Raw genomic sequence first — 25,647 nt, forward strand, 5'->3', positions numbered from 1 at the left:
CAGATATCTCAGCTACGTCTGTTTTGTACTCCTCTTCTCGCCCTCTTCTTCCTCTCTCTGCTCTGATCCGGTGGATGTTGTCACTCAGTGGTCGGAGTGAAGCTGGACTTGGAGGCGTGGGTGGACAAGTTTAAGATCCTGGCCAGCAATGTGTCAGACAGTCGACAGGGATCACACAAGGTACAGCATGTAGCCACTAATTACGAATAATCACTAATTACTTAATTAGACTGCATTTACTGTAACAAAGTTGACGTTATTGTCTCATTACACATTTTGTTTAAACAGTGTGGACCATCCAGAAGCTGTGAGATGGACTGTGAAGTGAACACTGACGTAAGAACTGACCACAATTGCATTATTTATAGGGGTGTATCACAAGTTTCATCTCTATACAATATTATATTGATTCTTATACGATATTTGCTGATATCACAAAGTTTGCAACGATAACATTTATGAGATGATATCATATGCCCATTTAACACAATCAGTTACATTTATATATCAACTCACAAAAAGGCCCTGTAGGAAGGGGGTGTGCTTGGACGGAAATGGTGACACAGACGTGCCATGGGAATTTCAAAATAAAAGAGTGTCTTAAAGATGATGATACAGTATGTACCAATGTATTCACTTTGCATCAATGATACCGGACCGTTGATCATTGAATCGATATATCGACCCAGATTGTGGTTAAATGAGTTCTTAAATTAATACTCTTGTGATTCAGTTTATAGACCAGAACAGAGCTGTTGTCTCTTGTCTCTCTTTCAGTCAGTCAACTTACAGATACTTGTAAAAGATTTGTTCAGTAAAAGACTTGTCTAGTCTAATTAACAAAATCCATTGTGCTGCCTATGTGTATGATTTAGGATTAAGATTCAGGCTGTGAGCTCAACTTGGACCATGTAGGATATCACACTGTGAAAAATCTCTCTCTTACCCACTAATTTAGTCAGATTTTGAGCCCTAAAATCATATTTTCTTGAAAAAGGCATTTAATTATTGGAAAACTTGGAACAAGTGCATATAAATTATAACTTATATAATATAAATATGCTTGTTTTGACGAGTCTGGCATACTTCATTTAAGACCAAATGTTTTTTGCAATTTTATATATTTTTATATTATTATTATATTTTTTATATTTTATATTCTACATAGAAAATATTCATATTCTCTACCTTTAGCATGTATGAAGACATATTATACTTTTATTAGTTTTCAGCTTTTCACACTTGCCTGCACTTGATCTCCTCTTATAAGATCAACCTGTATCTTGAGGTTTTCTGTCCTGTTGCTGTTCAGTGATGATAGTGATGATAGTAAATAGTTAAGAGCTGCTCACTTGATGTAAACTGTGCTGTGTTGTCTGTAGGACCTCCTCTGCTATCTCCTCGACGATGGTGGATTCCTGGTTATGTCCAATCAGAGAGATCACTGGAAAAAGGTACGTCTTTGTGCGGTAATGTGCTTACTCTTATATCATACATCATGTACTGTTTACTTTTAGAAGAAAATATGCAGTTTGTCTTCTTCACTATGTTTTAAAAGTCCTGTTTTGTAAGCAGATGTGAATTTCTGAGGTTTTGATTAACCTAGCTGTAGTTAATGTTGTTATTGTTATTGCATGTTTTACATCATATGTTGTATGTTAGCTGGTTTTGAAAATAGTTTTTGTATTTAACTCAGCTAAATGAATCTGAAGTCATCTGAATGTCCTTCTGTTTATAGCAGTTCAGTTTGTTACAGCAGGGCCAAATAAATGAAACAATACAGAGAAGAAAGTGGACAACATTAATAAAGTTCATGTTGAGCCACTGTTTCTCATATGCACTTTCTTTTCATGTCTCTGACTGTCTGTCCTTTCTGTCATCCATCGCAGATCGGCCTTTTCTTTGGTGATGTGGACCCTTACCTGATGCACGCACTCTACAACAACTCAATCTTCAATCGCCGTCAGTCGTTCCACTACCAGTCTGCATGTGAACCAATCAGCAGCAGCCATACTGGTGCAGCACCGAGGGGCATCTTTGTGGTGAGAGACAACCTGCAGATTTTAGATTCTGGGACATTTTGATAACGTTTTGATATGGTGGTAAGCTTTCATCTGTAACTCCTCTATGTTTCTGCAGCCGTCCATCGCTGACGTCCTCAGCTTGGCCTGGTGGACATCCACGGTGGCATGGTGAGACTTTGTTAACCGTAATAACACCAAGAGCATGTGAGGTGCCCTTTAAAACAATCTCAACTGTGTACAGACACATGGGACCAGGGTAGTTATTGTTAGCTCAATGTTGCTGTAGCAGTGACATGAGTTAACTGATATTTATTAATGTTTACAGATTGTATTTCGTTTTTTAATGATGTGCAGTGTGAACACTTTTTCAGGTCTGTGACCCAGCAGCTACTGTATGGACTGGCCTACAACAGCTGGCTCTACCAAGGTGGATATGTGCATCTTAACATCATCTTTGTGTGTGCACATGAATATCTTTGTGGATTAATGGATTCAGGAATTTTTAATGCTCATTACTTTACTGTTTTTATGTTAAAAATGATACAAGATGAAACTATTAGAGCTGACCCATTAAAAGTGGATTTTGTTAACAACGAAGTGTGTTCTTGTACCAGGGCACCTGGAAACAATAACATTTAGATGAATGTGTTCATAAAATCTGGGTTAAAATCAATTTAAACCAGTTTGCTCCTTTTTAGAACATCTTAGTCTCAGTTAAAAACCAAAATAATCTTTAAGAATGGCATAAACATTATATGAAATGTTGAATTTGGATGCGTTTGTGTTCTAGATGATCTCCTGGTTGAAGGTTTTGAGACGAGGGAAAGCAGCTGTGTGACCATTCAAAGCCAGTTCTACTTTACAAACACCACCAACTCCTACAACGTGCTGCAGGACTGTGGAAACTGCTCACGGTGTGCTTTTCTGGAGCGTCAGCAGAATCTCATACTGTACCTGTACTGTACATACAGTATGAAGTGGACTAAATATCCATCACTGTCTCCCACAGGCTGTTCCATGCGAAGCGGATAGAAGGCACCAACCTCCTCTTTGTGGTCGCTGAGACGCTCCCATGCAGCTCATGTGAGATCGAGAGATTGACACAGATCAGGACAGAGTGTATCCTTTTCATGCTCACACTCCCTGCGTTGCTTTCATTTGTGCTGAAGGTGGAAATCTCATCAGTCTTGTGTGGCAGGTAAGTTCTCCGTTACCTCCCTTAACTAAAAACAAACAGTTCAGGAGGAGAATCCATGCGAAGTACTGAGCAACGCGCGATATCGTAAAGGCCCGACATCCTGCTTTGACTACAGTGCCTTAGTAAGTAGATACACTATAAGTACACCATTATATTTATGCCTCAATGCCTGAGTGTGTAATGGGACATTTTGAGGGCAGAACATTTTTTTTTGTAAGCACACAAACTGTATTTTATAGAGAAAATATTACCACACAAAGAAGAATTTGATTTTTAAACAAACATAAATGTGCCCTCTCTGTGGACTCACAAATCTTTATGAAATTCTACTAAATTAGCCTCTACCTAGCTAACTTGGTCTGTAGCTAACTAATCTCACTAGATAAACAGTAGTTGACTAAGCTAGTTGTCTAACTACACAGCCAAAGCATTAATCATTAATGAAGTTAATTATAAAAAAGAAGTTTAACTGTGTCGCTACAACAGAATGTGCTATATCTGATTTTAAAAGCACGCTATAACGTGGTTGACCAGTTGTACTAGAATTACATTAATGATCATAATGCCGTGTAGCTGACAATTATCAAGCCAACTAGGTGACTAAGCTGCTGCTTATTTGGCTAGGGTGACCATATTTTCAAACCCCCAAACTGGAACCCTTAAGTGTACCGCACGTTCATGCACGCGCTAATATGCACGCACCATAGGCGTTTTCATCAGGATGGTTAAATTGGCGCACCTGTGGCGCATTTGAACACGGGGCGGTATCAGAAAGAAGGCATTATTATAGTCATGATTTATCACATTCACTACGTTCTCCTCCTTTAATCAAAGAGCTATCCCCGTCATGACATACTGACCGTTTGGGAGTCCCGTAGAGAGTTTTCCTCAGAGGAAACGTAATGTTGTCTGGGACTACGGGAATTATTTTTCAACTTTAGTTTTGAACCACAGCCTCAGGCTATTATAACTAAAAATGTGGAGCTCAGACGACATTTTGGCCAGGATGGAGACACCGGTTGAAAGACTGACAGGAACGGACGGTCCTGAGGGAGTTATAAGCGGAGCGAACAGCTCTAAGTGATTCACAATTGCACACCTGTTGATGCGCAGAAGGAACTGTGTAGAATAATTAATCAAAACGACACGTTTGATGTGCACATGAGCACGTTGGGGTTCTGTGGTTCAACAGTCTGATGCTGGTTGCACAAAACAAACTATAATTACAAACTATAAACTATATGCTTTCAAAAACAATGCTTCTGTGTTCAAAATGTCCCATTGCACACTTAGAAATGAGGCACAAATTTCATATATGAAGTGCAAAAACAACCACAATAATTTTCTGATGTAATGAATCATTTGCTTTGGAAAAAGAGGATTTATTGTTAACTCTCGTTGCAGGAAAACTCGTCAGAGTGTGGACGGGGTCATGCACTGCAGTCCTCTATAGGAGTCCTTCTCGTTATTCAGCTTATTCTGCCTCTTATTCATCTCTGACACGTGCAAACACTCTAACTGACATCTTTCATCTCTTTGGGTTTAGGCTCGGATCTACTGAAGGTCAGATCAAACAGCAACTGCAAAATTATTCTTTTTTGATCTACAAACATCACACAGTGCATTTGTGCTTGATAAATATACGCGGATCAGCTCTTAGTGTTTTTTGCCTTATTGCTTATGCATTTGTTGGTGTTTCAGGGCTTGAGTGCAAAATATAGAATGTGTTGAGTGTGCATGCTACTTAAACTAGGACAAGCATGTTTAACAATTTTGCACATGTGCTCAGCCATGTAAGCAACCACCAAAAAGACAGGGAGGCAGCTGAAATGTACTTTTAACAGGCCAATAAATGATCAGGAACAGGCGTCAATCACAATGTTAGGTCGGATTGTGGTGGTGAAATTATAACAGATCTAAAAACTCAAATGGATTTATTTGCTTTGTGGTAAATAAACAGTGGTGGAAAGAAGTATTCAGATATTTTACTTAAGTAAAGTTGCTCTAAAAATACCACTAAAAGTCATGCATACAAGACTTTAAGTAAATTAAAGAAGTATTAGCAACAAAATTAACTTCAAGTACAAATCCTATCAGTGTTATCTCACCAAATCATGCATTATATTATCAGATAATTATGACTGATGTATTAAGGATGCATTGTAATGTTGTAGCTCGTCAAGAAGGAGCTCATTTTCACTACTTTAGATACTGTTGGATAGTTTTATCAAAAACAATAATTGTAATAACTCAGTATAGGTTTTCTATGTTAAATATTAAAATAAAAAAGTAACTACAGCTGTCAGATAAATGTAGTGGAGTAACAAGTACAATATTTCCCTCTACTACGATATAGTGGAGTCGGAGGTATTAAAGGTGCTCTGTGGAGTTTCTTGAAGCAAAGTTTCTGTTTACAATCAAATATTTCTCCTCAAAACACATTGCGGGTATTAATGAGGTCTAACAAACGTGTTGAACCCACTTCCTGCCTCATAAAACATTTTGATTAATCTTTTGAAAATGTTGCAACCGCTTTGTTTACATCCGTGTTTACTTGCTTGCAGTCTTCTTCTTCCCTGCATTTTCCTGCCATATTGCAACATTTCTTGGCACATTACTGCCACCTGTAGATCAGTGGACTGGTATGAGTGTACTCAAGAGCAGCTAAACGTGGACCAACTTACAAAAACATTGCTCCACAGCCACAGGCACAGTTAGCGTTGGTTCAAGGGGCTCACTGAAGTCCATAGTGGCCCTGACCAAAAATGCATGTAGGGATTTATATATTGTCTACATTTTTTTATAATAACATATAACTCATAATTTATTGCAAAGATGAATAATATCAACATTGTTGTATCATCTTTTTGACAGAATAAGAAACCAGCTATATACATTTTTGTGGTCTTTTTATTGACTTATAATTACATAGGACGCTCTCTGTCCACACTGAATCCATTAAATATGCACTTTCTGTTACGTCATGTAAACAAACCACGCACCTACAGTATCAACTGAGCACTTAAAAGATGGGTGATACTTGCTATCTTCCAATGTTTGTACTTTTTAAACAGAAAACACGTTTCATATTGTGATATATACTGGAAATGACATACAATATAGCCAAACAGCAAGAAGTCATCTTTGAGGCGATCTCCTGGTGATCTCCCTCCAGGCAGCTGACACCTTATTTAGGTTTTTTTGTGGTGAAATGAAGAGGTAGCATTTAGATAACTCCTCATTTTAACTTCACGAATCAGCCATTCCTCGTCCGTTGCTGCGCTTTCAAAGCTAGCGACAGGATAATAAATAGAAACAGGGCATCTGATAAAAGTTCAGCTCAAAATGGTGTCGCGCTGCACAGCACTGCGACGCTCGCGGACATTTAGCACTCGAATACAAAACAATTCAATCAAAACTAATTTTGTCTTTGACCCTCGCTCTCGTCGCATCACTCCTCTCTGTGTTTTAACATATTCAGACGTTCTTAGATGCCAGGGTCAGCCTGCCGTAGGTTTATCAACAAGCCTGCAAGGCTCATCTTCAGTTTACTGATGGGTTTTGCGGTTTCTGTGAGTTCAGTTCCTATGGTAATTCTCGCACGATACCATCACTCATTGGGCATAATAGTCGGGATATGAAAATGCACCTGTTGGTGCCCGATTATTCATTTTCGTGTACATAAACAAAGCCTCTGTTTACATTCCCTCTACATTTTTTTTGTGAACCCCCAACCTTAAACCTTAAGCGTTAGTGGTCAAAAACTCCACAGGGTACCTTTAAGTAAAAAAACGTGGAATTGATGAGGCCCACCTTAATAGTTGACAGTTTATATGGATTTACAATTTCCATACAGCCGCTGGGTAAAGCTATCCAAAGCATTTATACAACTCTTACATTGTGCACACCTCATATAGAGCAAACTGCTACAGCATGAAAATGTAAATAGATGGACAGAATCTGCTGAGCTCAGACGCTGCTGCTTCTGCAACTTCTGCTTTTGTCGGCTTTGTGAAATTCAAAATGAATTATCTGCGCCAGTTTTCATTTGCATGTCCGGTCCTAGTTATTGTCTTTGCACATAAAGGAGCTCCTTTAACCTTCAGCAATTTTTACATGACAGTAGATCCGGGCCTTGACCTCACATTCACTTCAGTGTCTTTCAATCCACCTCTGACCTTTGCCAAGACAGTTTCAGTACTATAAATTGTAACATACATGACACGACCCAGAATGATTTCCCTCTGCCGTCTCAAGTACGCCCTGCCTCTTAAATCTTTAAATCTAACCGAAAGTATTTTTTTCCCCCACTAAAAAGAGCACTTTGACAAATGAGACCATAGATGAGACAAAAGCCAGTATGAGGAAACATACTAGTGTTAGACCTCCAGTAAGATTTGGATTCTTTGATAAAAGGACTGTTTAAGTCAAGGTTTGTTTTGCTGAAATGCTTCCACAGATACTCGGTATGATCTTGAAGTGCTTCCAGTTGATAAGAATTGTTAAAGGGTGTAAAATCTGACAAAAAAAAGACCAAAATTATCAAATGTTAGTCGTGATGTTGTTACAAAACTGTAGTAGTGAATCCTCCAAACCACTGCATGGTTTAGTGCAATAATGCTGTGATAATCTGATTCTTTATTTTAGCAGTAATTATCATGGCCATCAGTTTATCATCAAATCAAGAGTTTAAGTGATTTACATGCAATGTTATCTGTTATCTCTGTAGTCTTATAGCACAAAACATGCGCAGACGTCAGTGTGTGGCCGTCCTGTTTTTAAACATCAGTTGTTTGATGGAAGGGAAGCTCTCTGTCCATTTTTTTGTATCTTGTATCGCCACTATTTGTCAAACCTGAATTTATGCACTTCTGTATGCTTCTGTATGGGGAATGTAGCTTCTGAACAGCTTTCGGTGTTATCAATATATGTTATCAGTATGTGATGCTTTTTGACCCTCTGTTGAGATTCCCCTGATGTCTCGTTGAAAGTGATGATTCGCTGTGGCAGAATATTTCAATTTGATCATGCATACCTCGTCATGGCAGTGATATCTGATTCAACTTTTTGCGAAATTATTAAGCTGTAAGATTTAGTAATTTAGTCACAATGAAATGTCTGCCCAGGACTGGATGTATGGGATCATTACTACTAGAAGCGTTGCACTAAAAATGTTTTAGATTGCTAGGGTTAAAACTCTTTGTTCAGGTTCAATATTAAGCTCATAACAGAAAAATAATACACAAAAACATATATTAAGGCTGCATAATGATTATTTTCATTATCTATTATTCTGCCCATTATTTTCTCAAATAATCAACGATTAGTTAATTTGTCTGTAAAATGTCAAAACAGTCCGAAAACCCAAAATATTCCATTTAAAGTGTCAAACTGCACAAGCTGGATCAAGCAAATGTTTGGCATTTTTGACTGTTTGATGGTTAATTAATTATTGAAATAGTTACCAATTAGTTTACTCTCGATCGACTTATCAGCTAATTGACTAATCATTTCAGCTCTAACATATTTTATATATAAAGCTCTGTAGTTGTAAGGCATTCAGGTCATATGCTTTATTTAAAGTTCCAAGGGTGAGCAGGCAGTTCAGTTGCCTTACAGGCTGTTTTCACTAAAACTCTCCATCTATTGCTTAATTTTCACAAACAAGTCCACAGCATATGTGATGTGAAAACACATTAAATGTGTTCATTATTGTGCTATATTAAAAATCATGTTTTAAGACAAAAATATATGTTTTTTTTCCACAAAAAGAGATGAATTATCTTGTTAAAAATTCTTAAAATTACATCTACAAAGGTTTAACTGCTGGACACAAGGTGTCTCTTACTGCATGTTGGACCACAACTGACTATTTGTGATGTCACAAATCCTGCTGGTGTGTTAAACTCAGATTTAGGGCGAGCACAGAGAAACTTTACCCCTTTCAGCAGATAAATGTGAAAACTCGGCAAATACATCTTTCAGCAAAGTGAAGCTCAAAAATCCAAGTGATGTAACAATAAGCAAAACACGTTTTTGAGTTGCGGGGGACTTATTTATTTAAATTATTCAAGTGAATCATAGTGAAGAAGACTGAACATTGCCGGAGTCTTTGTAGCCCAACAGTGTATCACCATCATATTTGTGAGGAGTTATGCATGATAAAATCCTCAAATCATTTCCCCACAGTGATTCATCAGCCCCTGATGTCTTTTTGTGTTTCTGATCATTTGATCTGGTTAATGGAGGATATTTTTAAAAAGCTTTTTTTGACAAAATATTTGTAAAATGCTGTTTCTCTCCGTCTGCCTGGTGTTCCACCCTGCAGTGCCTTGTTGCACTCATTTTGGATAGCAGGAACATTTGGCTCTTAGACTTGTGGACATTCATCCTACAGGGCCATGCGAAAGACTCAATTTCAAGGGTTTGCAAAGGTTCAGCTCTAAATGGACTTCTCGGTCAGGGAACAAAAAAAAAGATGCTCTTCGTGAACTCATGAAGCCTTTTTAAAAGAGCACAGCACAGTTGTGAAAGAGCACAACAGAAGTGTGTCGAGCAGCTGGCTTCCTGTCCTGCCTTCTCGTGGACAAATGTTTGTCAAAGCGACGAGTACGAACCCTGCTGCCCTTCTACTATGTGTCGTTTATCTCTACACTGTGGTTCAGCCTTGAATCAAAGCACAGACACTGTCCATTTTCATAGATTTACTTCGTCCCATCTGCACACTGTATATTCTATATTTGAAGCCTGTCGGAAACGTGTACTTTTCCATTGGGACTGACTGAAACGAGTGAATGTTTATGTACAGTAATACCTACTGTTGTGCATCTCTGCTGTACCCGAGCATGGTGGGAACCCGGAGACGCAGATTAAAGCTCAACACTGTTTGGGGACCTCAGCAAAATCACTGCTTTCAAAAAAGTATTAATAAGGTCATATTGCATTATTCAAACAACACTGTTGTACATTGAAGGAAAGACATTTTGTGGAACTCTTTATAGCCTACAATATATTACTACTGTTGAGGTCAGTGTTGTAGTTTCGTTTTGAATTACCGGTATTTATTTGCATGATATTTTGAACAACTTACAGATCTGTGTACATAGTCTGATGGATATTTTACATTCCTGTCCACATCCGGCTCTCCAGTACTGTGGGGAGGAGTGAGGGCGCCCTCTGTGGATATTTGGGTTGATGTGGAGGCCTCAGAGCTCTTTGCTGTGTGTAACTGAACGAAGCTGAAAGTTTGACTTCAGTGAAGCCTACAATAACTGTCAGTGTTTGCAATTTCTTTGCAGCAAGTAAAAGCACAGAGAAGTTTAGAGTTATGAGCAACATACTGCCTGATTAAACTTTATTTAGGAAACAAGTGACATAAAACCGCTGGAGATGATTTATGCATTTAAAGGCTGTATAACAAATAAATAAGACAGTGGCATGTGTGGGGACACCCCTTTATTAATTAACTTTGTTTATGAAATAGTGTTGCTTATTTAATTTATTTATGTATTATTTAATTTGTTTATTTATTTGGATATTGTGAATACTATTTGTATTGAACAGGAAAGAACTGAATGTGTTTGAAGCTTGCGTGGGCACACTAAGCAGTTTACAAGAAAAATTGCAAAACAGACAAAAAAAAAAGAAATATATATATATACTGTACGTCCATGTCCTTTTATTTACTGAATATCAAAACATAAGAATGTTAATGTTTTTTGTGTGACTTTGCTTTTCATTTTGCTGATGTTGTCGTTAACTCGGGACAGTTTCCTCTCTTTGTGCCAGTCTCCAATGCCACCTCATTTTTGTACAGACGATGTGAAGCAGTCAGCAGAAGATGAAGGCTAACTTTGTAAAGATTTTGTCAGTCACATTACAAAAATGGATATTTAAATGTTTATATCTTTGGTGATTAAATGCTGTTGATATTTTTCACTTCAGCTCTGATCCTTATTGTTCTAAACTGATCTATTTTTTTTAGACCATAGTTTCTCAAAGTGTGGTCTGCAAACCAATGGTGGCCCTCAGAATCATGACATGACATGACAAGTATGGAGGACGGAACTTGCCAAAATAAAAAATTAATGAATAAATAAATGACTCAATAAATAAATAAATATATCATTAGATGAAGCAAAAATAATATTAAGAATAAATGTAGCCATTAATTAATTGATAAAATGTGACATGAATTGATATTTCTGTTTTAATTTAATTCTTTATTTATTTATGTTTGTATTAATTCCCTTATTTATTTACTCTTCTGTTTAGTTTTCCCTTTTATTTATTTATGAATTATAAAAGGAATTAAACCTAAATATCAATTAATGCCGCATTCTATTAATTAATTGATGGTTACATCTCTTTTTAATATTATTTTTGCTACATCTAATGATAAATATATATATTTTTTTAGTCATTCATTTATTCTGTTTAGTTTTCCCTTTAATTTATTTATGAATTTATTTTTATACATTTTTAAATTTATGTATTTATTTTCTGTATCATTATGCAAATGAGGGGGCTGTCACTTAGCATGTGTCATCATGGGGTCAGTGGTGCATGAATGTTAGTTAGCTAAACGGTGTCTGCTTCTGTTTATCAACTCCAGTCTTCGTCGTTCTGGTACAGGTGTGCAGATCAACCGTCTGAAACTGTTTTGTGGACCCACTGTTAGTCTCACGGTTGTACCGGTACGAGGCAGCAGCGTGAGGAGCAGCAACAGGCTGACGACCCGCTGTACGGAGCCGGGAATGAAGACTGGAGTGCAGCTAACTGGCTTGCATATAGTCGATCTATGCACTCTGACCCTATGATGACTCACGCTGAGTGACAGCCCCAAGAAATGTATGAAGAAAAGAATACAGAAATAAATAAGTTTGGGAAAATAAATAACGGGTGATATGCAAAGGGAAAATTGTGCAAAAATAAATGAATGCATAAATACATAAATAAATAAAGAAGCAAATTAAAACCGTAATATCAATTTATGCCACAATCTATCAATTAATTGATGGCTACATTTGTTTTTAATATTATTTTTGTTACATCTAATGATAAATATATATTTTTTTGAGTTATATATTTATTCATTCATTTATTTTTGGTTTTGGTAGGTTCTGTCCTCCACAGACTTGAAATACATGCATTATATTTTAATCATCCGCGGTCCATTTCAATGCTTTACTATCAATACCTTACATTTAGCACAGTACTCAGCTGCTGCATCAAACTGCACCCCCTAACAAGCGTATAGTATATTCTTATTATGATAGTATATTAAAAATGTTTTTTTGTAAAAAATCATTACATAGTATATCATAAAAAGTCATATTATAGCATGCCATAAAAATGTCATAAAAGTCATAAAATAGTGAGTCGTAAAAATTTTTTTTGACATACTATACTGACTATTTTTCATTTTCTATTCGAAATACTATTTTATGACTTTTTTTGCATTTTTTTCGACATACTATACTATGACTTTTTTTCGACATGCTATACTATGACTATTTAGCATTTTTTCCGATATACTATATTATGACTTTTTTGCATTTTGTTTTCGACAAACTATACTATGACTTTTTTTCGACATACTATACTATGACTATTTTGCTTCTTTTTTTTCCCGACATACTATACTATGACTTTTTTACGACATACTATTTTATGACTATTCTAAAAAAAATTTGACATGCTATACTATGACTATTTTGCATTTTTTTGGACATTCTATAATATGATTTTTTTTGCTTTTTTTGGACATACTGTACTATGACTTTTTTGGACATGCTATACTATGACTATTTTGCATTTTTTTCGACATACTACACTATGACTTTTTTTCGACATGCTATACCTTGACTATTTTGAATTTCTTTCTGACATACTATTTTATGACTATTTTGCATTCTTTTCGACATACTATACTATCACTTTTTTTTCGACATACTATACTATCACTTTTTTTGTACTCTTTTTTTGACATGCTAAATATGATTTGTGAAATAGCTTAGGGTGGTAGATATCTTGTTGGAATACTGGAGGTTGTGGGTTCAATCCTTATGTGACACAATGAGTTTTGAGAGCTTACTTCAAATGAAGAAGTCAAATATAAAATGAAATACTGTACAACATCAGTGTTCAATCAGGTAAATCATCAAAATAGTCATAGTATAGTATGTTGAAAAAAATGCAAAAAAAGTCATAAAATTCTATACTTGGATATAGTATATTTTATACTTTTTTTCATGACTTTTATTGGTGACATTTTTAGACATACTACACTATGACTTTTTTTTTCATGAAATGTGTTTACATAGAGTACAATACTATGACTTTTTCATGAAATTTTTCGACACACTATACAATGACTTTTTTTTCATGACATTTTTCGACATACTATGACTTTTTAGTACCCTTTTTTTGACATGCTACAGTATATATGACTTTCTAATAGCTCAGGTGGTAGATATCTAGTTGGAATACTGGAGGTTGTAAAAAAATAATTCTTAAAAATGTCCAAAAAAAAGTTTGTAAGATGTCTGAAAAAAAGTTCGAAAATGTTATGTAAAAAAAAAAGTCTGAAAAATGTCAAGAAAAGTCTGAAAAAAAAAAAAAAAAAAAAAATATATATATATATTTTTTATATATATATATATATATATTTTTTATATATATAAAAATATTTATATATATATATATATTTATATATATATTATTTTTTTTATATATAAAAAAAAAAAGTCTGAAAAATGTCCGGACACAAAAGTCTGAAAAATGTCAAGTAAAGTCTGAAAAATATATATAAAAAAAAAAAAAAGTCTTAAAAATATTAGAAAAAAAAAAGTCTGAAAAATGTTTGAAAAAAAAAAAGTCTGAAAAAAATCTGTTAGATGTCTGTAAAAAAGTTCGAAAAATGTTATGTTAAAAAATAACAGTCTGAAAAATGTTATGTAAAAAAAAAAAATGTCAAAAAAATGTCCAGAAACAAAAGTCTGAAAAATATCAAGTAAAGTCTGAAAAATATATATATATTAAAAAAAAGTCTTGAAAATATTCGAAAAAAAAAGTCTGAAAAATATTCGAAAGAAAAAAGTCTGAAAAATGTCCAGAAAAAGTTTGTAAGATGTCTGAAAAAAAATTCTGAAAAATGTCCGGACACAAAAGTCTGAAAAATGTCAAGAAGAGTCTGAAATGAAAAATGTTATGTAAAAAAAAAGTCTATAGGATGTCTGAAAAAAAGTTCCAAAAATGTTATGTAAAAAAAAAAAAGTCTAAAAAATGTCCGGACCCAAAAGTCTGAAAAATGTCAAGAAAAGTCTGAAAAAGATATATAAAAAAAAAAGTCTGAAAAATGTTCGAAAAATGTTATGTAAAAAAAAATGTCAGAAAAATGTCCAAAAAAAAGTCTGAAAAATGTGATGTGAAAAAAAAAAAGTCTGAAAAATGTTATGTAAAAAAAAAAAAGTCTGAAAAATGTTCGGACACAAAAGTCTGAAAAATGTCCAAAAAAAAGTCTGAAAAATGTTATGTAAAAAAAAAAAAAGTCAAAAAAATGTCCGGACCCAAAAGTCTGAAAAATGTCAAGAAAAGTCTGAAAAAAAATATATATATATAAAAAAAGTCTTAAAAATATTCAAAAAAAAAAAAGTCTGAAAAATGTGATGTAAAAAAAAAAAAGTCTGAAAAATGTTATGAAAAAAAAAAAAAAGTCAAAAAAATGTCCGGACCCAAAAGTCTGAAATATATATATATATTAAAAAAAAGTCTGAAAAATGTTCGAAAAAAAGATCGAAAAATGTTATGTAAAAAAAAATGTATGAAAAATGTCTGGACACAAAAGTCAGAAAAATGTCCAAAATAAAGTCTGAAAAATGTAATGTAAAAAAAAAAAAGGCAAAAAAATGTCCAGACACAAAAGTCTGAAAAATGTCAATTAAAGTCTGACAAATATATAAAAAAAAAAAAAAAGTCTGAAAAAAAGTCTGTAAGATGTCTGAAAAAAACTTCGAAAAATGTCATGTAAAAAAAAAAAAAAGTCTGAAAAATGTTATGTAAAAAAAAAAAGTCTGAAAAATGTGCAAAAAAAAGTCTATAGGATGTCTGAAAAAAAGTTCCAAAAAATTTTATGTAAAAAAAAAAAAAGTCTGAAAAATGTCCGGACACAAAAGTCTGAAAAATGTCAAGAAAAGTCTGAAATATATATATATATTAAAAAAAAGTCTGAAAAATGTTCGAAAAAAAGATCGAAAAATGTTATGTAAAAAAAAATGTATGAAAAATGTCTGGACACAAAAGTCAGAAATGTCCAAAATAAAGTCTGAAAAATGTAATGTAAAAAAAAAAAAGGTAAAAAAATGTCCAGACACAAAAGTCTGAAAAATGTCAATTAAAGTCTGACAAATATATAAAAAAAAAAAAAAAGTCTGAAAAAAAGTCTGTAAGATGTCTGAAAAAAACTTCGAAAAATGTCATGTAAAAAAAAAAAAAAGTCTGAAAAATGTTATGTAAAAAAAAAAAGTCTGAAAAATGTGCAAAAAAAAGTCTATAGGATGTCTGAAAAAAAGTTCCAAAAATGTTATGTACAAAAAGAAAAGTCTGAAAAATGTCCGGACCCAAAAGTCTGAAAAATGTCAAGAAAAGTCTGAAAAATATATATAAAAAAAAAAGTCTGAAAAATGTTCGAAAAAAAGTTCGAAAAATGTTATGTAAAAAAAAATGTATGAAAAATGTCTGGACACAAAAGTCAGAAATGTCCAAAATAAAGTCTGAAAAATGTAATGTAAAAAAAAAAAAGGCAAAAAAATGTCCAGACACAAAAGTCTGAAAAATGTCAATTAAAGTCTGACAAATATATAAAAAAAAAAAAAAAGTCTGAAAAAAAGTCTGTAAGATGTCTGAAAAAAACTTCGAAAAATGTCATGTAAAAAAAAAAAAAAAGTCTGAAAAATGTTATGTAAAAAAAAAAAGTCTGAAAAATGTGCAAAAAAAAGTCTATAGGATGTCTGAAAAAAAGTTCCAAAAATGTTATGTACAAAAAGAAAAGTCTGAAAAATGTCCGGACCCAAAAGTCTGAAAAATGTCAAGAAAAGTCTGAAAAATATATATAAAAAAAAAAGTCTGAAAAATGTTCGAAAAAAAGTTCGAAAAATGTTATGTAAAAAAAAAAGTCTGAAAAATGTCCGGACACAAAAGTCTGAAAAATGTCCAAAAAAAAGTCTGAAAAATGTTATGTAAAAAAAAAAAGCCAAAAAAATGTCCGGACCCAAAAGTCTGAAAAATGTCAAGAAAAGTCTGAAAAAATATATATATAAAAAATGTCTGAAAAAATTCCCAAAAAAAAAAATTCTGAAAAATTTCCTGAAACAAAACTCAGAGAAATGTCAAAAAAAAAATTCTGTAAGATGTCTGAAAAAAAGTTCGGAAAATGTGTAAAAAAAAAAAATTCTGAAAAATGTCCAGACACAAAAGTATGAAAAATGTCAAGAAAAGTCTGAAAAATAATTTTTTTTTTAACAGTGTGTTTATTGGCTCCAAATTGAAAATGAGTTATAGGCCTACATGTGTTTTGGGAGGAGTAGCCTGCCCCATAATGTAAATGTGATTCATTCAGAGTTAATAACAACAGTCATGCTGTTGTTTTCAGTTGTGAGTAAACTGTAGCTGACTGGCGAGCAACCGGGATCTCAGCAATAAAGAATATTTGGAAATATTATATATATATATATTTGTAATATCACGCATTAACTACTGGAACTCCCTATTGGCAGGGCTCCCTGCATGCACATTCAAACCTCTGCAGATGATACAGAACGCAGCAGCACAACTGGTCTTCAACCAACCCAAAACAGCTCACATCTCGCTGCTGTTTATATCCCTCCACTGAATCCCAGTTGCCGCTTGCATCAGATTTAAAACCCTGTTGTTCACTTACAAAACAGCAACAAAAAGGCTCCCAGCTACCTGAACTCCCTTATCCAGGTCTACACTCCCTCCGACCCACTACGCTCTACCAATGAAAGGCGCCTGGTACTCCCATAACAACAGGGCCCTAAGTTAGCCCTAACAAGTGTCAGCCTGTCACACTCTCCCACGCAAGGATAATAAAACAAAACCCATGAGTGTTGTCCAGCTTACTAATCGAAAGTATAAGGTTGAAGTGTTAAGAGAATTAAGAATTAATGGGGTGTATGTCAATGAGCACTTGACGAAGAGAAATGCTGAAATAGCAAGGAATGGCCGTGTCCTTAGAAAGCAAAACGAAATTTAAGCAACATGGACAAGGAATGGAAAAGTGTTTATAAGGTTAAATGGACCACCAGAGCAAGCAAAGGTGGTTGTGGTACAGAACATGAGCGATTTGGATCAATATCAGTGACAATGTTTATAGTTTGAGTCGGTTCAGGGCATGTTTGAAAATTGTTTTGGTCATGTCATGTTGGGGAGGATGCTCTGATACAGAGTCAGAATGTAGCTTGCAGAGGAAATTTCTGCACATTTTAATATTAAACCACTTTTTCCTTTCACAATATGACTGAAGATTTTCATTTTCATGTTGAAGAAATTTATAGTAATAATCTTTCTGCTAATGAAAATTTCTTGTTTGAGAATGTTGTAACAAGAAAAAATGTGAGGAGTTAAATCTAAGTTTTCTAAAATTGACTGAACATAAATCATTTAGTTTTGAAAATAACATTAATCCAGAGGCACATTTTTATGATTATAAATCAAATTGTGAATATTTTTCTGAGAATCAGTTTAATAACCTCAATTTCGAGGGGTCTTCAATCATACATTTTAATAGCAGAAGCAGAAGTTTAATTTATAACTAAAGCTGTCAGATAAATGTAGTGTTTAACTATAAAGTAGCATGAAAAAAAGAAAAAAGAAAAAGAAAAAAAAGAATTAAAGTGCAAGTACCTCAGATGTGTACTTGAGTTCAACCATGGAAACGTTCCTCCGTCCTGCTTCTGTTCTGACAGCAGATGGAAGTGTTGAGCTTCACTGAGGCACAAAAACTCTTTTTTGCTGAATAATTTGTCAACGCTGCTGTTTGTTTGGGTGTACCTCCCCTCTCCTCTCTGTCTGTGTGTACATGCATGTATTTAAGTGTACATATGTACATGTATACATGTGTAAATGTGTGTATATGTGTGTGTGCCTGCAGGTGTAACATGCATGTATTGTGTTCGTGTGTGAGAGCAGTCCAATCAACAAATGTCGGCACAGGGACGGTTCTACCCCCCACCCCTCTGATATTGATGTTGCTGTACAACACACATCAGACATCACAATGGTTTTAAGATAAAAAATGAAAACTGTTATTCATAAATAACTGTATTTATTATAATATAAATAAACAATTGGTCCCTGATATTGTTGGCTTAAAAGGGTTCAGTCAGTTTCACTACAATTTACACTTTTATTAACAAGTAAGTGCGGCCGGGCAGATGACAAAAGTGTGAGAAAAAGAGTTACAGGGGTGAAAAATGTATTTCTTTCTTTCTTGTTTTGTTTGTTCATTTGTTAATTAAATGCAGAAAATGAAGAAGGGCACCCACCACCATTTTTTTTCAAGGGCGACCAGTGGTCCCCTATATGGCCTATGCCTTAAGCCGGCCCTGTAACCGTCATCTGATGATGTATCCTGTCTTTTGTCTGTATGTGTGTGTGTGTGTCTCACTGAGTTTTGCATTCCTTCCTCTGCTGAGCACCTTAAAATGACATATTGACAGCTCATTTTATTCTGTTCTGAAGAGGACACACACACACACACACTCTACAACTGGATTACGTGTTTAAGTGTGTGTGAGAATTTGGGTTTGTGAGAGACATGTTGTGATTCATTTCCAGTTCTGAATTTTGATTATGTTCGCCAAGGCCACTGATGTAATGAGCGCACACACACAAACACACATTTCCCTGCAGCTGGAGGATGATTGGTCGGCTCTTTGAGCTCTGATTTGCTGCTCGTGCTGCAGAGTTTACCATACCAAGGTCACACCAGCATCTGATTCACTGTGTGTGTGTGTGTGTGTACAAGGTGGTTCTAGAAGAATGAGCGAGCAAGCACAAGCCCGACGCTGACTTTCGTTGATTTCACGGCCACAGGTGTTGCTGTTAAGAAGCATTTCTGAAAGTTACAAATAGTCCCTTTAAGTCAACAAAAGTCGGCGCCGGGCTCGCGCTTGTGCTCGCTCTACATAGACATGAACGAGCATCGCTCAAATCAGTGAGGCAACACACATCAGCTAAAACCACAATATCACTCTATATTTCACCTGCTTGGCAGTAATGTTAGCTGACCAGACGGAGGTCTCTCCATGAATCAGTGCTGATCCTAGTGTTGACTTTTCCTGCTTCAGCCTCCTGACCGCGGCCGGAGGGAACAGGGGAGACACCGGCACCCGGTCGGAGACGATAACGTTTCTCGCTGCGGAGCCCCGTCACTTCACAAGACACGGAAAACCTCTGTTGGTCTGGAGGAGCTGCAGCATTTATTTCTGCACAAACGTTCACTGTACATTCACTAGATATTCTCAGAGCTAAACTAACTCTTCTGCAGTGTGTAGTGTGCGCGCATGCACGTGAGAGTGGAGCGAGATGTGAGTGAAGGCAAGCAGGCAGAGGAGCAGAGTTCAGCAGAGACTCCGTTTATCACGGTAATGACGGTATTGCAAAATCCATGTCGAGGCCGAACGTGACACCGGTGGCGGTGATGAAGCCGGTATACCGCCCACCCCTACGTCACAGTTACCCAGAACCCAAAGTCACACCTTCACTATGTTTGTTTTTTTCCAACCAACAGTCCAAACCTAATTTTCTGTCAATCGACTAATTGATTAATGGTTTCAGCTGTACTTGCATGAACTGTTGGGGAGTTTAATTTATAACTAAAGCTGTCAGATAAATGTAGTGTATAAGTATAAAGTAGCATGAAAAAAAGACTCAAGTAAAGTACAAGTACCTCAGATGTGTACTTGAGTTCAACCATGGAAACGTTCCTCCGTCCTGCTTCTGTTCTGACAGCAGATGGAAGTGTTGAGCTTCACACTGAACACTGAACCCCTGGACGGGTTTGTCCACTGATAATTCCATTAAAGTTTATTCAAACAAGAAGACCAAAAAGAGAAAAGCAGCTTTAATTTGTGAGAAACAGAAAGTAAGGACAAAAGTAAAGTATGGAAGATGTGTTTGTTCTGCAGTGAAGTTTAGTTTTATATTGATGACAGTTTTATATGTAAAATACTACTGCAGTAATATTAAAGCAGGCAGTTTATATCATCCACATGTTGGGAAATCTGATCTCAGAACAGCTCAAACTGCAGACAGCTGACCAAAATGTTAGAGCTGCCAGAAATCCAACAGATTGTTGATCGATCAGGTGATTAATGAGGCGTCAAAGTGCACGTCAAATAACAACCTGAAGAAAATCTATATCAGCTCCACGTCTTCTGTCTCATAGCTTAGCTGCTCAATCTGATCAAACATAACATTAACATTATGTTTGTCTGTATCTGAAGCAGTGACTCTCGTCGTCATGGTTACAACAATAACCAGTTTTCTAAGTCATCAGAATCTGGAAGTGCTGAATGTTTTTTGATCAACTTTAGCTTCCACTTCCCGTTGAAGCTGCTCGTCATATATCAATATAACATCACGCCTGTTCAGATCTTGGAGGAGCTCCAGTATTCTCTATGCAGGAAATGAATGGGACTGTCAGATGAGATGTTTCCACTTTATGTTTAATGACTATTTAAAAAGTCAGATTATAAACTCACTGCTCTCCTCTAGGGGTGGGAAACAAAATCGATTCACCTATTCATTGCAATTTTTGATTTTGAATTTGATTTTTTAATGCCAGTATCGATATATTTGCTCCATTTGGGTCTACACAAGGCTGCACGGTGTTGAAGTGGTTAGTACTGTCGCCACACATTTAGATGGTTGAAGGTTCAAATCTGGCTTGGAGCCCTTCTGTGTGGAGTTTGTTCTCATGTTCTCCCTATGTTAGCGTGGGTTTTCTCCGGTTTCTCTGGCTTCCATCCACAGTCCAAAGACAAGACATTTTTAATGTATTCATTTAGTTAATTTCCAAAGTAAAAGTCCCTAGAAGTGTATGATTTAACTTTTTCCCATGGTCTAGTGTTAAAAAAGTTAACAACAATCGCAATATTGAATCACTATACTTGTAGAATCGCAATACTTAGCGGCGGCCGACTGTTGCGTTGCCTCATGACGCCTTTGTCTTGGCCGACAAGTTGCACTTGAACACACCATATGTACATGAAACAAAGCGGTGTCTGCCGACCATTTTCACACCACTCTCACTTACCACTTAGCTTCATGTCGTTGTGAAAACATCCGTGCATTGGAATGATCAGATGAGATGAAGATGAGAAATGAGAAGAGCCTTCTGTGTGTGTCCTCTTGACTTGACTCGTTGGCTTGCTTTCCTCACTTCCGTTTCTCTCCTCGTGCACTGATTCGCTTAAGCTGAACGGCCAATCAGAGTGACACGGGCAGACTACAGCTGACGGTGCGGGACACACCGCAAAAACTGTCTGACGGCCGACTGTCAGCTTGGTATGTCAGGGCCTTTAATGTCCCTTCAGCCATCAACTCGACACAAAGACACATTGATTTCCCAGAAGCTCCTTAATGAAACAATCAATAGTCCTCACTAATGATGTGTACAGTGAGCTTCAGCTGGTGTCTCACACTGGAGGGGGGGGGGAGACATTTTGAAGAAGACTAACGGTGTGATGAAGAAAGGGAGGAGACAACATCTGTCTGTGGTCATTTCTAGCAGTTGGTTTCTGTGTGCAAAGTGAGGGAGAAGCGCACACACAACGCTGCCTCCAGGAGAGGTTCAATCTGTAACATATGCAGAGCATACCTCAGGGATAACCCAGTATTCATCAACCTTGCAGCACAAATCAATCATGTTGATTGACAGATTGACCAGCGGTCTACCTGTCAATACAGCAGCCCGCTGTGGACTCTGCTCTTCTGTAAATAGAGATGAAAATGAAACCTTTTTATTATTCAGAGAAAATGCGTCAGTGAATCCCTCTGTACCACCTTAAATCACTGACAGCCACGGGACCTTAAATCGATCAGAAGGCACCTTGAATCACATTAAAGCCTTGTGTGTGTGCGTGCTGTGGGTACGGTGACCAGATGTCCCGGTTTGTCCGGGACTGTCCCGGTTTCAAGCTGACGTGTCCCAAGTCCCGACAAATATCTGTAAAACACTCAAATGTCCCGGTTTTCAACACAATAAAATAATTACAATATTATACTTAAATAAACATTTATCATGTTGCATTCATTAATTAATTTGTGCATACGAGATAAATGTGTATGTATAGAGAGCCAGCACAGCGTACTGCTGCAGTCTCTAACTAGAGAGATGATGCGCGCTGTCAAGCCACAATTACGCACGGAAACATCAGATCCGCTTTTTACATTTTGTGCAAAAAAATATGCTCAAAAATTGCAGGTTAACCCCTTGAGAAAGTCAATGAATCAGCCTACAATAATAACACACTAAGGCTGGCAAACAGCATTGCCTCTGACCCATAACTACAGTATGTCCTGAACAGTGAATACAAATATAGATACAGGGTTGCACAATTTAATAAGGTTAGACTGAAGCACCTTGTGCACCAGTAAATCCTAAAATTAAATATGGAGCCTAGGGTCTTGGATATATTGTCTGCGGTGATTGTAATGGTATTTTAAATGTATGTTTGCTTGTTTCCTGTCTTCATTTTGTTGTCTGTTGCAATGGAGCTGCTGAGAAACAAGAACATTTCAGACTTGATCTGACAATAAAATAAAATCAATTTCAAAATGTTCACCTATACGCTGTCATGACTTTATGGTGATGAGTTTTCGACCTCTCTGCTGCTATGTTTGCCTCCATTATTCTCTCCCTTTTTATCTTTGTTTTTTTAAAATGTGTTAAAATGTCATTTGTTCTTCTCTGTCATTATGTCACCTCCTCTTCAAAGTGCAAATCAATCCACGCTGCATTACAATCTGCATCTCTCTCGATTTTCTACTTAACACACTGCAATGGAGAATCTCGCTGTAAAATCAAAGTGGATTCTGTCAGTCAAATCACTGAAGATAATGAACTGAATCATCTTCAGAAAGCGGTGAGCCATCAGTCAGACTATGATACATGGCAATTTCAAATCTCCCATGATAAATCACATCCCTTAAATCAGAAAAACACATACTTCTATTACCTATTTCTGATTCACTGAGATCTGAAAACAATGCAGAGGAGGTTGATTGCCGTGAAGATTGAGTGGACCTCCCGGGGAGGTCACGTTTATCACGTTAAACACGATATCAGGAGATTCAGATCGCCTGAACACTTTTAGCAGAAGTTAAAAACAGATAAAAAAAAAAATCTGAGATAGAGTTATTATGTTTACAGAAGTTCAGCATGACTACATGCAGCTGACAGGATCTCCTCATTCATCTTTAATGCTGACCTTAGCCTTGATGTAAGGGGAAAGATAATTGCACCGAAACATGTTCCTACATTTAGTTCCTCTAACCTTCACAACTCGCTTTATTCCTGCCTGAATAAAAATTCCTTCATGTGAAACATAAAGGAAACATGTGTAATTTTCACCATAATAACACAACTTTTTACCACGGTTTTGCACTCTGTGACTCACGTTACCGCAGCTTCACAAGTATGTTGGAGAACTACAGTGGCCTTTAGGTACATAGTATGTTTTAGTCAAACTGTGAATAAACTGAGATCATCTGTTATTCAGTTTAAGAAAATGTATCGAATGAATGATGTGAACTTAATAAGTGATGTTTTACGTTGAATATTGTGTCATTAGTGTGCACAGGTGTCTTCAAAGGTTGTTGGAAGCAGACTTTGAAAAGGAGGCAGGTAATATAAAATATTTCTAACTCCTGTTCATCAATGACAACAATGTGTATTGCTCTATATTTATATTTTGTGTTGGACGTGTGCAGTGATGTGGGTGCGAGACTCACTCTTTAACTCATGAAACATTAGTCGTACTGAGTCCCAGACATTTAATTGTCAATCAGCCGCTTCAGATGGAGTTGGTTACCTGCTGTGTTTGTTCACAAGGTTAGAAGCCTAAATGACTCTGTATTGATCGCAGCCTGGCAGCAATTCTCATCCACATTATCAGTCTGTGAGCGACAGGCTGCTGCTGAATCCTCTGAGAGGGTCACAGATAACCGATCCCGAATCCACTTTAAGGTAAATGCCAACATGTTGTGATTGATTCTGTTTTCAATTTCACACAGTGGGTTGATATTGAGGATGCGCCTCTTGATTGGTTCCACTAATACCATTGTGATATCATAAGGGTCCGTCATAGAGTGCTCCAGGGATGACGTATTTTTGTAGGCCAACCAGGAAGTTAGCATCGCCCTGGTTCCCTCGACAAAAAGCCATACGATACGTTTTGTTCAGCAAGATAATCTCCACAAATGAACACCACTTTTATGATCTTTGAAGTGTGAATGCAATCGCTAGAAGTGAAAAGCTAACATTAGGCTATTAACGAACTACATTACGCTCACATGAACGCAAGTATACACAACGAGGCTGTAAAGGCGGACGAGTCAGCGAGATGACGTTAAGTAGTCTCATTTAGCCACTTGTTGGCAACCGCCTTTTTTGAGACACATAAAGGTTTCAAAAAGTAAGGAAAGGTTTTATTTCTCTTTAGGGTCCTTTATGTTGTCAGACCCTTCTAATACCAGTCTGAGCCTGTCGATGGCAAATTCAAGCACTTTTAGTGGCGCAGTATTTTCCTGATATTTAAACGGCGCAGGACTGGAAGCGCACCTGGCTTTTAAAGGGAATGGGAGATGACACTCTGATTGATTTGATTCCTATTACGCCCTAAACACACTTATGATTAATAACAACCCCTTTGCCCCCTCCGCCTTACATTGCGCCCAGATTATACGCCGCTTAAGTAGCAGAAGTGAAGTTGGACACGCCCTAAATGCATTTGCGCCATGCATTTTAGACCATGCGCTATAGATGGTTTAAATAGGGCCCTAAGAGTCTACAGTCATGCTAGCAGTTCTAATTAAAAAAAAGTGCATCTCTTCCCACAGCCTGGTTGTATTGATTACTGAATCAACAAAAATGGAATCTGCATTTTCACACAAACACACGCACACACGCACGCACGCACGCACGCACGCACGCACGCACGCACGCACGCACACACACACACACACACACACACACACACACACACACACACACACACACACACACACACACACACACACACACACACACACACACACACACACACACACACACACACACACACACACAGACACACACACGCACGCACACACACACACACACACACACACACACACACA

General features: G+C 36.4%; 1 protein-coding gene across 1 annotated transcript in view; it reads left to right on the forward strand.

Annotated features, from left to right (window-relative positions):
• cacna2d2b (calcium channel, voltage-dependent, alpha 2/delta subunit 2b) overlaps positions 1-6,573 on the forward strand; it is a 44,019-nt gene extending 37,446 nt beyond the window's left edge. Inside the window, exons 29-38 of the mRNA XM_074636558.1 lie at positions 89-180; positions 289-336; positions 1,383-1,454; positions 1,890-2,042; positions 2,140-2,192; positions 2,396-2,451; positions 2,815-2,938; positions 3,034-3,143; positions 3,262-3,344; positions 4,627-6,573. Of these exons, the coding sequence (XP_074492659.1) occupies positions 89-180; positions 289-336; positions 1,383-1,454; positions 1,890-2,042; positions 2,140-2,192; positions 2,396-2,451; positions 2,815-2,938; positions 3,034-3,143; positions 3,262-3,344; positions 4,627-4,722 (887 nt within the window). The 3' untranslated portion in view covers positions 4,723-6,573. The remainder of the gene's footprint in view (positions 1-88; positions 181-288; positions 337-1,382; positions 1,455-1,889; positions 2,043-2,139; positions 2,193-2,395; positions 2,452-2,814; positions 2,939-3,033; positions 3,144-3,261; positions 3,345-4,626) is intronic.
• The last annotated feature ends 19,074 nt before the right edge of the window (positions 6,574-25,647 follow it).

The sequence above is a fragment of the Sebastes fasciatus genome, chromosome 1 (assembly GCF_043250625.1).
Source record: "Sebastes fasciatus isolate fSebFas1 chromosome 1, fSebFas1.pri, whole genome shotgun sequence".
In the NCBI taxonomy this organism is placed as follows: Eukaryota; Metazoa; Chordata; class Actinopteri; order Perciformes; family Sebastidae; genus Sebastes; species Sebastes fasciatus.